The 14138-nt window shown below is 31.9% G+C and overlaps 1 protein-coding gene across 1 annotated transcript in view; it reads right to left on the reverse strand.

Annotated features, from left to right (window-relative positions):
• Positions 1 to 12567, reverse strand: part of LOC111087028 (protein jagged-1-like) — a 32226-nt gene extending 19659 nt beyond the window's left edge. The window contains exons 1-5 of the mRNA XM_022392180.1: positions 12564 to 12567; positions 12015 to 12262; positions 10805 to 10943; positions 3269 to 3516; positions 2097 to 2235 (exon numbers count right to left, since the gene is read on the reverse strand). Of these exons, the coding sequence (XP_022247888.1) occupies positions 2097 to 2235; positions 3269 to 3516; positions 10805 to 10943; positions 12015 to 12262; positions 12564 to 12567 (778 nt within the window). The remainder of the gene's footprint in view (positions 1 to 2096; positions 2236 to 3268; positions 3517 to 10804; positions 10944 to 12014; positions 12263 to 12563) is intronic.
• Between the last annotated feature and the right edge of the window lie 1571 nt (positions 12568 to 14138).

Here is a 14138-nt window from a genome sequence, read left to right on the forward strand (position 1 = left end):
AAACGTATGTAGAATAAAGTTTTCACATTATAGAGAATATAAGCATATCGTAAACGTTATATAAGTATATGTATAGTTCTCTTCTTCTTGTTAAAATTCCACTTTGGCCTGCTCACTTACTATAGAATCTCAGTTGATAAGCCGAACTATTTTCTCTCATACTATCACAATATTAGTCTGGTGTGATTCACTTACGATTGTGATCTTCTTTCTTCTGAAGATCCTATGTTCCTTTTATCAAAGTGCACTCGGGCTGATTCAATTACTTTAGAATTTCGCTTTGACAGAATAAACTTATTTTTTCTTATTTCCTTTTCCACTGTTAGTTTCACGCTAATATATATATATTAAACGTTAGTCCTATCACTTTTACGTTACTAAACTTCATACCAACTATATTCTCTTTACTGTTATCTGTCTATTGTTGTCTGTCTGCTGCTTCCCGCTCGTCTCACGCTATTTATATCTTTATTACGTAGTCGTCTGGCCACTTTCTATATTCTCGACACCAATTAGTTATTAACAAAACCTTCTACAATCGTCTGCTTTTAACTCTTATTATAACAAAACTTAAAAATAATAAAATATTCACTCACAAATATAAATTAATTACTAATATTTCAACCAAACGGTCTTTTATATCATGACATACATACTATAAACAAACATCATGAAAATAAGTGAAATCCAACATATAAAGAACTTAAATCTTTACAAATGGCTAGCGTCAGCCACTACTTCAAGAACAACAAAACTTTTTCGATAATAACAAAATAAAACAGTATTAGATATTCATGTAAATACACTAAAACACAAGTTAATGGCTAACAAGCCGACCCCAATACTGATGCACGTGTCGCAGTTGAAAGAACTACTAACTTTATTCTTCCATAAATAGTAAGGAAAATGTTTGTTTAGTTATGTTCAGATACTCCCCCCCCCCAATTCTCGTACATATATTCTACATGTACCTAATTACGTTTTTATAGTTTGGAAGTTCAAAGTTCGTAAACTTAATCCTTCACCTTCATTTTAGGCGGCTGTTATTCAAAAATGTTTGTGCTTGCTTGGCCTTTGTTATTGTATCATGCACTTCTGGAATATCGTCATGCTCATGTGTAGGTGTTATCCAGAGACTTGTAGAAATACAGGTATAAAGTTTATCTTTTGCTTTGAGAAAGGTATAAGGATTCTGGGATTCTTCTGATTCCTTTCTGCGTCTTCTAAGTAGACACTTTTTTTCAAGATCGAGGAGTAGAGAGTTATATATATGCCAGACGTTATTAGATAAAGGTCCTAATATATAAATTGTATAAAACATGTTTGTTTTCTTTGTACTCTCGTTTATTCTTTTCCGTTTATGTTGATCTTATCCTCTGAAGAACATTTGCGAAATCTGCTGTGTTGCGAATACTTTCTGTTGGACATGGGTGTACACTGAACACCCCACGTACAAGTGAACTTTATATTACTCGTTTAGTATCTGATTATATCTTTACAAAAAAGAAAAGTAATGCGTACTAAAATTCTATATTTACAGTAGCAAGACTTTATAACAGTTTCAATGTACAAGTACTGAGATCCAACTATTTTTTGGATAAGGGTAAATGTCTCTTCCTATTATATATTGTCTAATGCGAGATTCTTTCAATTATTATTATCACAACAGAACATTTAAAATAAGTTTAATTTAGTTAAATTAAGGCCTAAATAACTCATTTTTAATACGCCAGATGACAGTAAAATTTATGAAATTCAGCTACAGAATAGTTACATTATGAATTTAAAATTTATCTTTGAGATAACATGATAGACAAAAAGTTTAACTTTTTTAAATTAAAATTGTGAGAGTTTGTTTGTTGTTAAGCACAAATCTATACAATGGTTCATCTGTGATGAGATCACCAAGTGTATAGAATCCCAAGTTTTAGCGTCATAAGCCTTCAAACTTACCAATGAGCCACTGAGTGGCTTGAGGGGAAGAAATGCGATTCATTAAATATTACAACAAAATCGCAAAACCTACATTTCAAAAGATACACACACACACACACATATATATACATATTTGTAGTTATATACAATAAAAAACCTACCTTCCTCACAGTGAAGTCCACAATATTCAGGTGGACATAGACACTGGTATTCACGTAGTTTGCCATCAATGTAAGTGATGTTTTCTACACGTTCACAAGTTCCATTGTTTAGACAAGGCTTCGAGTGACATGTCCACAACTAAGATGTTGGAAAATTAGATTATCTTGGTTACTTAAACAGACATATTATATCAATATTTGACGATAGACATTTGTTGCTGAACGATTTTGACTTCATTCAGAACAATTAAATTGAGGACAAATTTTAAATACTTTTGGAAATACATTAGAAATAAATTCAATATGTTGTTGAATAATAACAAACACCTTAAAGTTTATTTTATTCATTAAAACACATATTAAATCGTTTAGAGCGAAATGTTAGAATGTTTCATGTTTTAATGTGACGTTTCATTCATTATTTTTTAACATTTTTTAAGTTTTCTTATTTCTACCTTTAGAAAAAAATAGAATGAAGAAATCCACCACCCTTAGTTTCAACAAAGATGACCCGAAACTTCATCTTGTTTTAAAACAACCATCGTTTATGTGAACTAGCTTAACATTTCTAAATTTTACCTGTTTTCTAGCAACATCGGCAGCCGTAAATAGATTATACTCTGATTAATAACTTGTAATTGTTGTTGTTTTAGAGTTTGTTACGCGTTCAATATCAACTGATACAACAAGCATAAAACTTCGGCAATGTCTTGTTATGAGAACAAAGTTGAAGGAATCTAACAAGTGTTTGAAATTATATTTTGCTTGTTTGTTTTAGAGCAAGGACATATTGGGCTATATCTTCTTAGGATCTTAGGGTTTTAAGTTCATAAACTTACCGCTATCCGAACGAGGGAGAAAGGAGTTTTCTTTGTTTATTTTAGAGCAAAACCACATTCGACTAGCGTTGTAAGTCCATAGACTTACCGCTGTCCACCGGAGAATTTGAAACGATGACTCTCATCCACTTAATGCTCCTGACAATATGGATCTCTCTTGAGGCTTTCCATACGATTTAAAAATTATTTGAGATTTATTGTTATGTTGAATATACTTTAAAGTATTTGTTCAACTGGAGTCATTTTTAGTCTTTTTAAAAAAGCTAAAGCGAAGTAACTGTGGAAAATACAATCGAACCCTACGTAATCATAAAAGGGTTATAGTACACTTACTTTCAAATAAAGATCGTTTCCTTGATCATATTGAAATGTAGTGGGATCTCCGTCTAGAACTGACAGCAGCTCACACTCTTGGGAAGAAAGTTTCACGTTAAAGGCCATACATCGTTCACTCTTCTGACATTCATCCTCACATTCCTTTACATTGGAGATCTTCAAGGATTTCAATATTGTAGCATCTGGTTTAATTTGAAAACTAAACCGGTAAAACTTTACTGCTTCCACTTCTTTAGCTGTCATATCTAGAAAAACAGATACCAAATAATGTGGGTTATGTTAGTCCAGAGTCGATAAGAGCAGGATGTATCTAATTTAACTTTTTTCATAAAATCATGTCAAATAACTTTCAACACGTAATAATAATCGTCGACCACAAATCTCATTATCGTAGAAAGATATCACTTTATGCTTGTGACTCAAGTACAGAGATACAAAGTTGAGTACCTGTACAGAGCTCACTGCAAAGATCGAACTGCTAATTTTGTCGTTACCATCACAATTTTATTTGTTTCTCAATACCAAAGTATATCTTACTTTTCTTCTTAAGTAAGTCGCAGAATACTGAAAACGTGCGTATTATACTGGAGAAGTTGAAGTTGTCAGAGGGTAGCACAGCAATTGATAACAGCTTTAAAAACAACCAAACCATGTATTTCTAGGGATATTTTCCATCTTATCACAGATGTGTTGAAGAAACACAACAGATATTAATCCGTCTACATAAAATAGTTTCAATGCCCATTTCATAAGGCAAAAATGTCGAAGGTGACAAACTTTTATTAATGAGAAAAACAAAGCCTTTGTTTTCAATACATTTGATTTAATGTGGCTTCCTGGAAGAGCTGTGTTAAAAGAAATTAATTATTGATGTTCATTTTATTCACATATACAAATTTGAAAATACTCTGATATGTGGATTTAACCACTTCAATCAATAGAGTTTACTTTCTGTGAAAAAAAAAATTCTCGAATTTTCAAAGACCTATCATAAATTTGTTGTCCTTAATTTCCTTCCTTTTTTTTTTAGCAAAATTCAGGTTGTGGAGTCCAAAAGTAAATTATTGGTATAATACTAGTTTAAATGTATTGATTATTCTGTCTAATGTTTTCATGTCTGAAGCTGTGACTAATGATTATATATACATTCAAATTAAGCAATGATCACATCAACATACATTCATCGGATACTACAAAATCAACCAATTTGGAGTATATAAAAACATCAAAATATTTGAAGTCACTGTTTAATGTATAAGACGTGTCATCTCGTTTTTTGTTTATATATTATATATAAAAATATATGATATATAAGCAAGAACGAAAAGTTTATTTCAGTGATATCTCTAGAGGGATGAAACTATTCAACAGCACTCGCCTCTAGTCGAATAGTGGGCTTCTGTCATAACCAAGAAAGTAAAACTCTATATGAATATGTGTAAGTAAAGGTATATTATATACAAGTTATGTAAGGGTGAAATTCATAGTAATTCCAGCTATGACAATCCCCTTTTCTATATTTCAGAGTCGTCCTCGCTTCAAACTTTAAATATGATATTATTTGCTGAAATAGCAAATGTTATATATATATATATATATCGCAAAATGCTGTAAAAATTTCTCTCACGTAAAATGAGCACATACGATATGTCATAACGCTCACATCCAGAGAAGAAAGTGTAACAAAAGAGCCTCCAGTGACAAATAGTGTCTAAAAAAAAAGAGAAAACTCAGGAATAAATATAAAAATCGAAACTATGTTACATTTTTAAATACAGTAAAACATAATAAACTTAAACGGAATTAAAAACAAATACATTAATCGTAATTATAAGGGACAGACAAATGCATAAAAGTTTTTATGACCACTCTGCCTTAGTTCATGAAATGTATATTATCGCCGTTAGGGGTATTTTCAGCCTGTCCAGATTGGTCCTGCTTAACGAATTTCAAGAGTCGAAGCAGAATTGTCACATGTAAAGCTTCATGTACCATAACCATCATTGGCCAATGAACTTATTACTATTTAAGGAGTTGAATGTTATACATCAAATCTATCTACTACAATAAATAGTTAAAATACTAAATGATTTAACTAAATTTAATATTTTAGATTATATAAACATTCACAAACTTACGTTTTATTTAGTATGTGATAAGTTTTGGCTGTTTGTTCACGGAACAATAGAACAGCTTGTGTCTATATGACCTCTGGTGCATCTGGACACTTAAGTTATATTTGTTTTAAATCATTAGCGTATTTAAGGTGTCTTTGCTAAAATTAATCTACGCATTAGCCAGACTTGAAAGAGACTTATGAAAGAATAAACCAAAAGCGATCATAATTTATGGTCTAATGTTTTTAATGTTCAACATTATTATTTTTTCTACTGCAATGACCATGGATTGTGGTAAATGTGCAGGGATTTGGATCCGAAGGTCTCTGTTTCGCTTTCAGTTTACTGTTATTTTACTTTCATATATCACTTTAAACGTGACAGATTGGCAGCGAAAACCTAGAACATCTAGGTATAATTATCCATTATGTAGCTGAAAAACACTTATCTAAACGAACAAGTATAAATACACTTATATATAATAGTACTTCTCATATGTTCGGAAAATATTGTGTGTGTTTTTTATGTTTTAATGGTCAGAAACGTTTTTACATGACAATAACGTAATCAATATAGAAGTCTTAGATTTTATTTCTACAACTTTTTAGCCGTTTTATCACTAACATAAAGTTTTATGTACATAACCTTCAGATGTTAATCTCAGATGTTTTAATATTATTTCTATATATCTATATATATGATTTAGAGGACATTAGAAACACCAACATTATATATATATGAACGAGGTGAGAAAAATAAAAATTCTTACGTGGGATAATTAATTAACTTCAATCATAGAGTGTTCGTTTATAATTATTTCAAAAATCAACCATACACCTGGTGAGTCTCTGGCCAGTCGTTTACGTTGCAGAGCAAAAGCTACAGCTCAAGTTGTAATCATCACCTATCTTACATTCATATCATCCATAAATATTTTGAAAAAAAACTTCACTAGCCTGGTATTATTATTCACATAACACCAAATAACTAGTACTACTTCATTCAATAGGAATCTTGCAAAAATTGAGAGAGTACATTTAAACTCAATTCAGTCTCGTTAATTTTTTCGTGGTGCAAAATTTTCTAAAGTCTTCATTTTCCGCCATCAAAAAATCCGGTGTTTTCTTAGCGCACCTTTAGAAGGCTTAGATAATTGAGCCGAAAGCTTGTGCATTAAAACAACTAAAAAACGTGGTGATAGTCCAAATAAATTAGTTAATATACATACATATGAGTACTACTCACGTTAAAAGCCTGAAAAGTTACTGAACTTTACATTTTGTTTGTTGCGGTTGCAGAACACTAAACAATAGACATCGCTTGCAATAATTTCATAGTGGAGTCATAACAGGGATTTGTAGCTTGAGAAAACTGTCAGCAGTAGATCTCGAGTCTTGTTTGCTGATTTTTTTTCGATCCCTATTTATAAATTCTTAATTTTTAAATATCTTGTATGTTTAGTTTGTTGATGCACATCAATGTGCAAGTACATGCCTAAAGTAAGACACACCCCCCACTAAGTGCATATAACATTTTACCAGTAGAAAAGCAGCCTTTTCAAATAAAGCACATACGTCTAAAACATCGATTTAGATAAGGCGTTGTGTCTTTTGAATTAATTATTTACTGAGCCAGATGGCTTTGCGCCTGAGGTTTCTTATAAACACGCGTTTAGAATGCTTCGAGTACAAAGTCAACTGCTCATAACAACATCGCATCTATTGTGTATTTATAGCCACGTAAATGAACTTTCAATGAAAAATAATAAGCTTTGAAGTAGGTTCTGGACATTCGCAGCGTTTCATGTAGTATATCTTATAGGTTTTGGTGCAAAATACCTAGCCAATTTTGCTGTAGGTTTGTGAAACCATAACCATAATAATATGAACAAATGGGCGAATTTTGATTTTGTCTAACAATCGTGAAATCACTTATTTTGCTTATTAGCAATGTCTTAACTATTAAAAAGGAAGGTTTGGGGATGTTGTTTCAAGAATAAGTCTGCTTTTTTAAGGTGGTTTTTTGCCTGAATGTTCTATTAAAGTTTTGAGCAAATTCCTGTGAGATCCTTATTATGAACCATTAACTAAGATATTGATAAATATATATACACATATGCATACATGCTTATAAATATAAATCAGCAACTTCACGATGTAATACAGTAAAAGTTGATTTTATAATGTATTTTGTCATATAAATAACTATGAATACTGAGTGCTTATTATAAAACGATTTTGGAGCCTCACCACGTCGTTGAGTTCCATCTCTCACGTCCGGTCATGCTCTTTCTGACTACTGTGAGTCTTGATAATAGCTATGTAGCATAGTTTCCATTTCAAATTGCTCCATCATAAAGAATATACCTATATCTAGATATGATTCGTTTCATAAGAAGACTATATATGACCCACGATAAAATGATGGAGCAAAATATGGTGAAGCAAAGAAAGAATAATGCTATGATATTATAACTTTGAACGTAACAACTATGAAAGCTCTATGGGTATATAGAAGTGTTTTATTCTAATATATTTAGCTCAGATTCGATTCGGTAGAGAATCGAGTGGATTTTGAAGATGAACATTTCTACAAATGTTTTCACATTTACAGTAAATCTTTTTTTAATATTTCTTCTTTTTTTGTTAATTGAAATATGGTGTTAAAAGTAGAAACTTATGAACATAAATTATTTTCTTCCATTAGTTTTATTCACTGATGTTTATAGATTAATCCTTCTTTCTCTCTCATACACACGTATGTATATGAGAAGTAATTGAAAACAAGAGCTTAAGTAAAGCATCTCTTGCAATAAAGAGACAAACTACAAAATAAAAAGATAACTAATATATCTGATTTAAGATACGTTTGAAGAATCACTATTAAAATTTTTAAGACGGGTATATCACTTGTACTTAATGACATTCAAAAACAAAGGTACACAGATCAAACTGGGGCACCAGAACTACTAAAAATGTACTTTGAACAAGTTATAAAAAGGTGAAATTTAAAGCTTGTCCAGCTATGATAAAAGTGTCCAAAACCGTTATCGAATATGAATGGTAAAGAAAATCCTAGGACGAAATATTGTTCGCATTTAATGGACTCGTACAACATTTCAAACAAAATACTTTGTTACAGTAAATGTGTATAATCCATGAAACAAAAACTTTAATTAAATTGCTCGTCATCGAATACATAAAATTACAAAAAGTATATAAAGAGTTTCAATACGTTTGTCATTTAAAAGATATTTACATATACATAAAAAACAAACAGTATAACTCAATCTAGGGAAAAAATAAATCAAATAAGTAAACACAAACTTATAATTCAAATGAATATATTACCCAATGTAAATATTATTTTGCTAATGTTAATAGGAATTTTGTGATTAAACATTAAATAGAAACATTTTCAGTGTTTTCAAACATTCTCACTTTTTAAGTAATATTTTATATTTCAATAATAGTTTTATTTTCCTTTTGTAACTAAAGCAACAATTTGACTACAGCGTTTATGGTGTCTCTTTAATTTTTCTACCAATGATATTTCAATTTGAAGTCGTTTCAGTGTTTCTTTAAACAAAAATACAATAATCACATTCACTTGTACTAGTCCATCATCCAAGTTATTTGAAATCAATAGGTTATTTAAAAGGAGAAAAACTGAATTTATTAATATTTTTACCATGTTAGATTTGCATATAACAAACTGTAAAGAACTTACTACTGTTACAATCCCTATTAATGTAGACGTAGTGATAATTTTGGCCAATGGGTACTTAGTGTGGTCACGTGTTTTTCGAAGGCAGTATTTGAGTGAGATTAACCAAGTAACAGATTTACATTCAGGCCTCTCACGACACACTCTTGGATATTCGACATAGGTAATGACAGAAGCGTGGGACTTACTGGAACATTCGATATAAATCGATTCACTTTTGTGATGTAAGTAAGTGAAAGAGAAGGTTTAGGAGAAAAACATTTTGTACATCTTTTCGGAAACTGTAGAACTTGTTAATTTCAACTTTAAAAGGTTGGTCTCATCTTACTCCTGAAAAATGTATTTTTATTGTTTACCTTTATTAGATTGTCCTTTCCATTTCCTTAGATCGCCGAAGAGGTGAAAAGGAAATTTTACGAAACGTAATCAAGATAAAGAAAGATAAAAAAGTTAAGACCAAATTTTATATTTCACTTAATATTTGTTATTTATTTAAAAAAATATATAAAGAGAAACTCACAAGTATGTATATACGGGGGCTGGACAAAACCACCTCCTTAAAGATGTGCTCCTTCTTTTCCAGGTATTAAATGAACAAGGTTCAAAGCTGACTGATTAATTTGTTTTTCCAATTACTGCTTATACAAGTGATTTATAACATTTAAACCGACATAACTTCTATTTCACGTTAGTTGTTAAGCAAAAACATCATTTTAGGAAACCGACTTAGTGACCCGAATTGTACAACTTCTCGGTTTTCCAAAAGAAACATTAACAACGACTATGACAATTACCCCATAAATATAAACTGTAACAATGGTTGGAAGATCATCACGGGTGACCGAGACCGCCATGTTTTATGTCAAGTTGTGCCTTTTAAAACACCCTTTTAGGAACCCTTCATTTTAGGAACAACTTCTCGGCGGCCATTATTCAGTAAGGCTTATACTTGCTTGACCTTCTTTTTGTATCATGCACTTCTGGAATAATGTCATACTCATTTCAGTTGTTATCTAGAGACCTGTTGTAGCAAATGTTGGTTTGAACTTTATTATCATTTTACTTTGTGTATAATCAGAATGATGTAGGGTTGTGGGATACCGCACAAGAACTCTGTTCTGAACAAACATTGTTGTGTCATAATTCTTCTGATTCCTGTCTGCGCCTTGTAAGGAGATGTTTTTCTCAAGCTCGAGGAGTAGAGAGTTTAGTATCGAATATATGTACTAGTCGTTATTAGATAAAGGTCCCAAAATTTAAATTCTTTCAAAAACATTTTGTTTTGTTTGTACTCTTGTTTTTTCTTTCCTGTCTGAATTCATATTATTTTATGAATAACAATTGCGGAATGGGCTGTGATGCGAATACTTGGTACTTTTATGTTGTGTACATGAGCACTCCACATACAAGTGAACATTCCATTATACCCTTAGTATCCGGTTATATATAAAAAAGGCTAAGATATAATAAGATATGCTTACAATGAATCCAATAATTATAGTAACAAAGACTTTACAAAAAATTCGCAATGCCCCACCACAGGTATCGAAGCCCGAGTTTAAATTTATAAGCCTTACCGATGAGTCACTGGGTGGCTTGATGGGTGTAGAGAAGAAAAGCATTTCGTTAAACATCACAAAAAACCTAGAAAGTCAAATAAATGAATATTTCTATTAAATGCAAAACCTACCTTCCTCGCAGTGAAGTCCATAATATTCAGGTGGACACAGACACTGGTATTCACGTAGTTTGCCATCAATGTAAGTGATGTTTTCTACACGTTCACAAGTTCCATTGTTTAAACAAGGCTTAAAGTCGCATGTCCACAACTGGGATGTTGGAAAATCAGATTATTTTGATGTTACTTAAATAAAAAAATTGAAACAAGATTTTACGATAGACATTTGTTGCTGAACGATTGTGGTTTCATTCAGAACATTTAAGGTGAGAGCAATTTTGAAATGCTTGTAGAAATACATTAGATATACATGCAATATAGTGTTGAACAATAACAAACATTTTAAAAGTCAATAATGTTCATAGTAAATAATTTAGAATGAAATGCTAGAACGTTTCATATTTTACTGTGACGCTTCAGCTCGCAATTATTATTATTCCACAATCAAGAAAGGCAACACACATAATTTTAACAAAGATGACCCAAAACTCTACCATGTCCTAAACAGCTAGTGTTTATGCGAACTAACTTAAAAATGGATTACCACAAAAGTAACATTTCTGAATCGTACTTTTTTCTAACGATACCTACCACTGTAAATTTTATGCTGATTAACAGCTTGTAATTGCTTTTGTTTGTAAGTTTTTTACGCCCTCAATATCAATGGAGTTGATATAGTTATAAAAATTCGGCATTGTCTTGTTATGGGAACAGAGTTGCAGAAATCTAACAAGGGTTTGTTGGTAGAATAAAGTTTGAAGTGATGTTGTGTTTGTTTTAGAGCAAACCCACTGTGCTTATATTATGTTTTCACCACGGGGAATCGAACTTAGGATTTTAGCGTTATAAGTCCGTGAACTTACCGCTGTACCATCCGAAAGCAAATTGAGTTTTGCGTGCTTTAAGGCAAAAACGATATTGGACTATCTTTTCTGTCCACTACAGGGAATCAAATCCCGAATCTTAGTTTTGTTAGTTCGTTGATTAGCTCTAACTTGAAATGATGACTCTAGCCCAATGAATACTCCTGAAGTTATGTGTCTCTCTCTTCTATACGACTTAAAAGTTATTTATTATTTACTGTTATAACAAACATTCTTTAAAATATTTGTTTAGATAGTAGCATTTATGTGGAGCGATAGGAATATAAGAAAAAAAACTGTGAACTCTAAAAAAGAAAATCCAGTCCTACGTAATGATAAAAGGGCTATAGCACACTTACTTTCAAATAAAGATCATTTTCTTGATCATATTGAAATGTAGTTGGATCTCCGTCAAGAATTGGCAGTAGCTCACACTCCTGGGAAGAAAGTTTCATGTTAAAGGCCTCACATTCGTCAGTCTTCTCACATTCATCTTCGCATTCCTTTACATTGAATACCTTCAAAAATTTTAGGATTGGAACATGAGGCTTAATTTTAAAACTAAACCGGTGAAACTTTACTGTTTCCAGTTCTTTAGTTGTTATGTCTAGAAAAAGAGAAATAAAAATAATATGGGTTATATTAGTCCATGAATATATAAGAGCTGGACGTACCAAATTTAATTTTTACAAAACACATGCCAAATAATGTTTCAAAACAAAATAATAATACTCGACCACAAATCCCATTATTGTAGATGTATGTTTACGACTCAAGTACAGAGATGTATAGTGGAGTATTTGTGAAAAGATCACCACATGGATCGAGCTGATAATTGTAGCGTTATAATTCCTTCTCTTTAATGTTTCCGTATCTGGATATAATTTTATTTGTCTGTAAATACGAACCCATATCCTACTTTTCTTTTTGTATACATTGCAGATAACTTAAAAATCCTCTCTAAAAATCACGTATTTATTGTACCGGGCAAGTAGGGAATTACCAAATTCTAGTACAGAAATGAATAACAGCATTAAAAACAACCAAATCACGCATTGCTAAAGAAATTTCTTGCTCATCACAGGTGTGTTGAACAAACTCAACATAATATTAATATTTTCTTTTTGAGCTTACTTGTTTATTATAAGCATTATTTACTGGAAGTTACAGCTTTTACAGTGAGGAAAAATATTTCTTAAAACAGGTACGACGTTTTGATTACAATATTAATTTATTCATACTTGAAAGGTTCAATAGCTACTTTATATGCATACGAGTTAGTACCAGGGGCTTATCGCTAAAAGTTTAGACGTTATCGCAAACAAGATAATCAAACTTATATGGAATTTGCCCACGAAAAATACGTTTATTTTGATCGATGGTGTAATTCTATGCATATTGGCAACAGTTTCGACAAACTAAGACAATTATGTCTAATTGAGAAATTTAAACGTTGTGCACGTGACGACCTCAAACTTACTTGGACAAAAAGAAAGTTGAAACACTACAGGAAGCAGCTGCTCTTTCCGATGACTATACTTTAACACATAAAACCACTTTTCATAAAAATAAATTCCTACCATCTCAACAAAAACCTGTAACTTGTCAATCTACTAAAGTTGAGGATTCTTCTAAAAAATCCAGCTCCTCTAGTTCGAAATCTTCTGAAGGTCAGGATAAAACTTCTTTAAAACAATCAAGGCCTGTCTGCCATTTTTGTAAAAACCTGGTCATATTATGTCTAATTGTTGGTGTTTGAAGAAGAAAAAAGAAAAGGAGTGCGTTTGTGTCCACATATGGATGTAGTTTCACCAGATCACCCGATGTTGTTGATTTGGCCACTGATATAAAGGCTGATGTAATCAGGGAGAAAGTTAGACCTTTTGTGTCCGTTGGTTCGGTGCATTTGACAAATGACACTGACAATCCCATACCTATACGTATTCTATGTGATACTGGGGCGAATCGATCATTGTTGTTAGAAGGTATATTACCTTTAGATTCGAGTTCTGCCACTGGTAAGTCTGTTATTGCTCAGGGTATTGAAGGTGGCTTTGTTAATGTTCCTCTTCATAACATTTATTTAGCATCAGACCTAGTTTCGGGACCAACTGTGGTTGGAGTAAGACCTACTCTGCCAATTAAGGATATAACATTGTTGTTAGGAAACGATTTGGTTGGGGGAAAAGTTTTTGCCGAACGTAAAATGGTTAGTAAGCTTATCACTGTTTCATCTGAGGATGATGTTGCCCGTGAGGAGAATTCCGATGTGTTTCCCTCGTGTGCTGTAACTGGAGCTCAGGCTAAGAAACTAAGCCAAAAACAAATGATAGACATGGATTCAGAGGACGATATTATAGATTTGTCTCAGACATTTTTTGGATCCGACAGGGATATTATGGATGATTGTCCTACTGACAATACCTCGATGAGTGGCAATTATGGACTTGAGGGATCTGATTCACCTGGTGAAGTTTCGTTTA

Source organism: Limulus polyphemus, unplaced genomic scaffold, assembly GCF_000517525.1.
Source record: "Limulus polyphemus unplaced genomic scaffold, Limulus_polyphemus-2.1.2 Scaffold1657, whole genome shotgun sequence".
NCBI classification, from domain to species: Eukaryota; Metazoa; Arthropoda; class Merostomata; order Xiphosura; family Limulidae; genus Limulus; species Limulus polyphemus.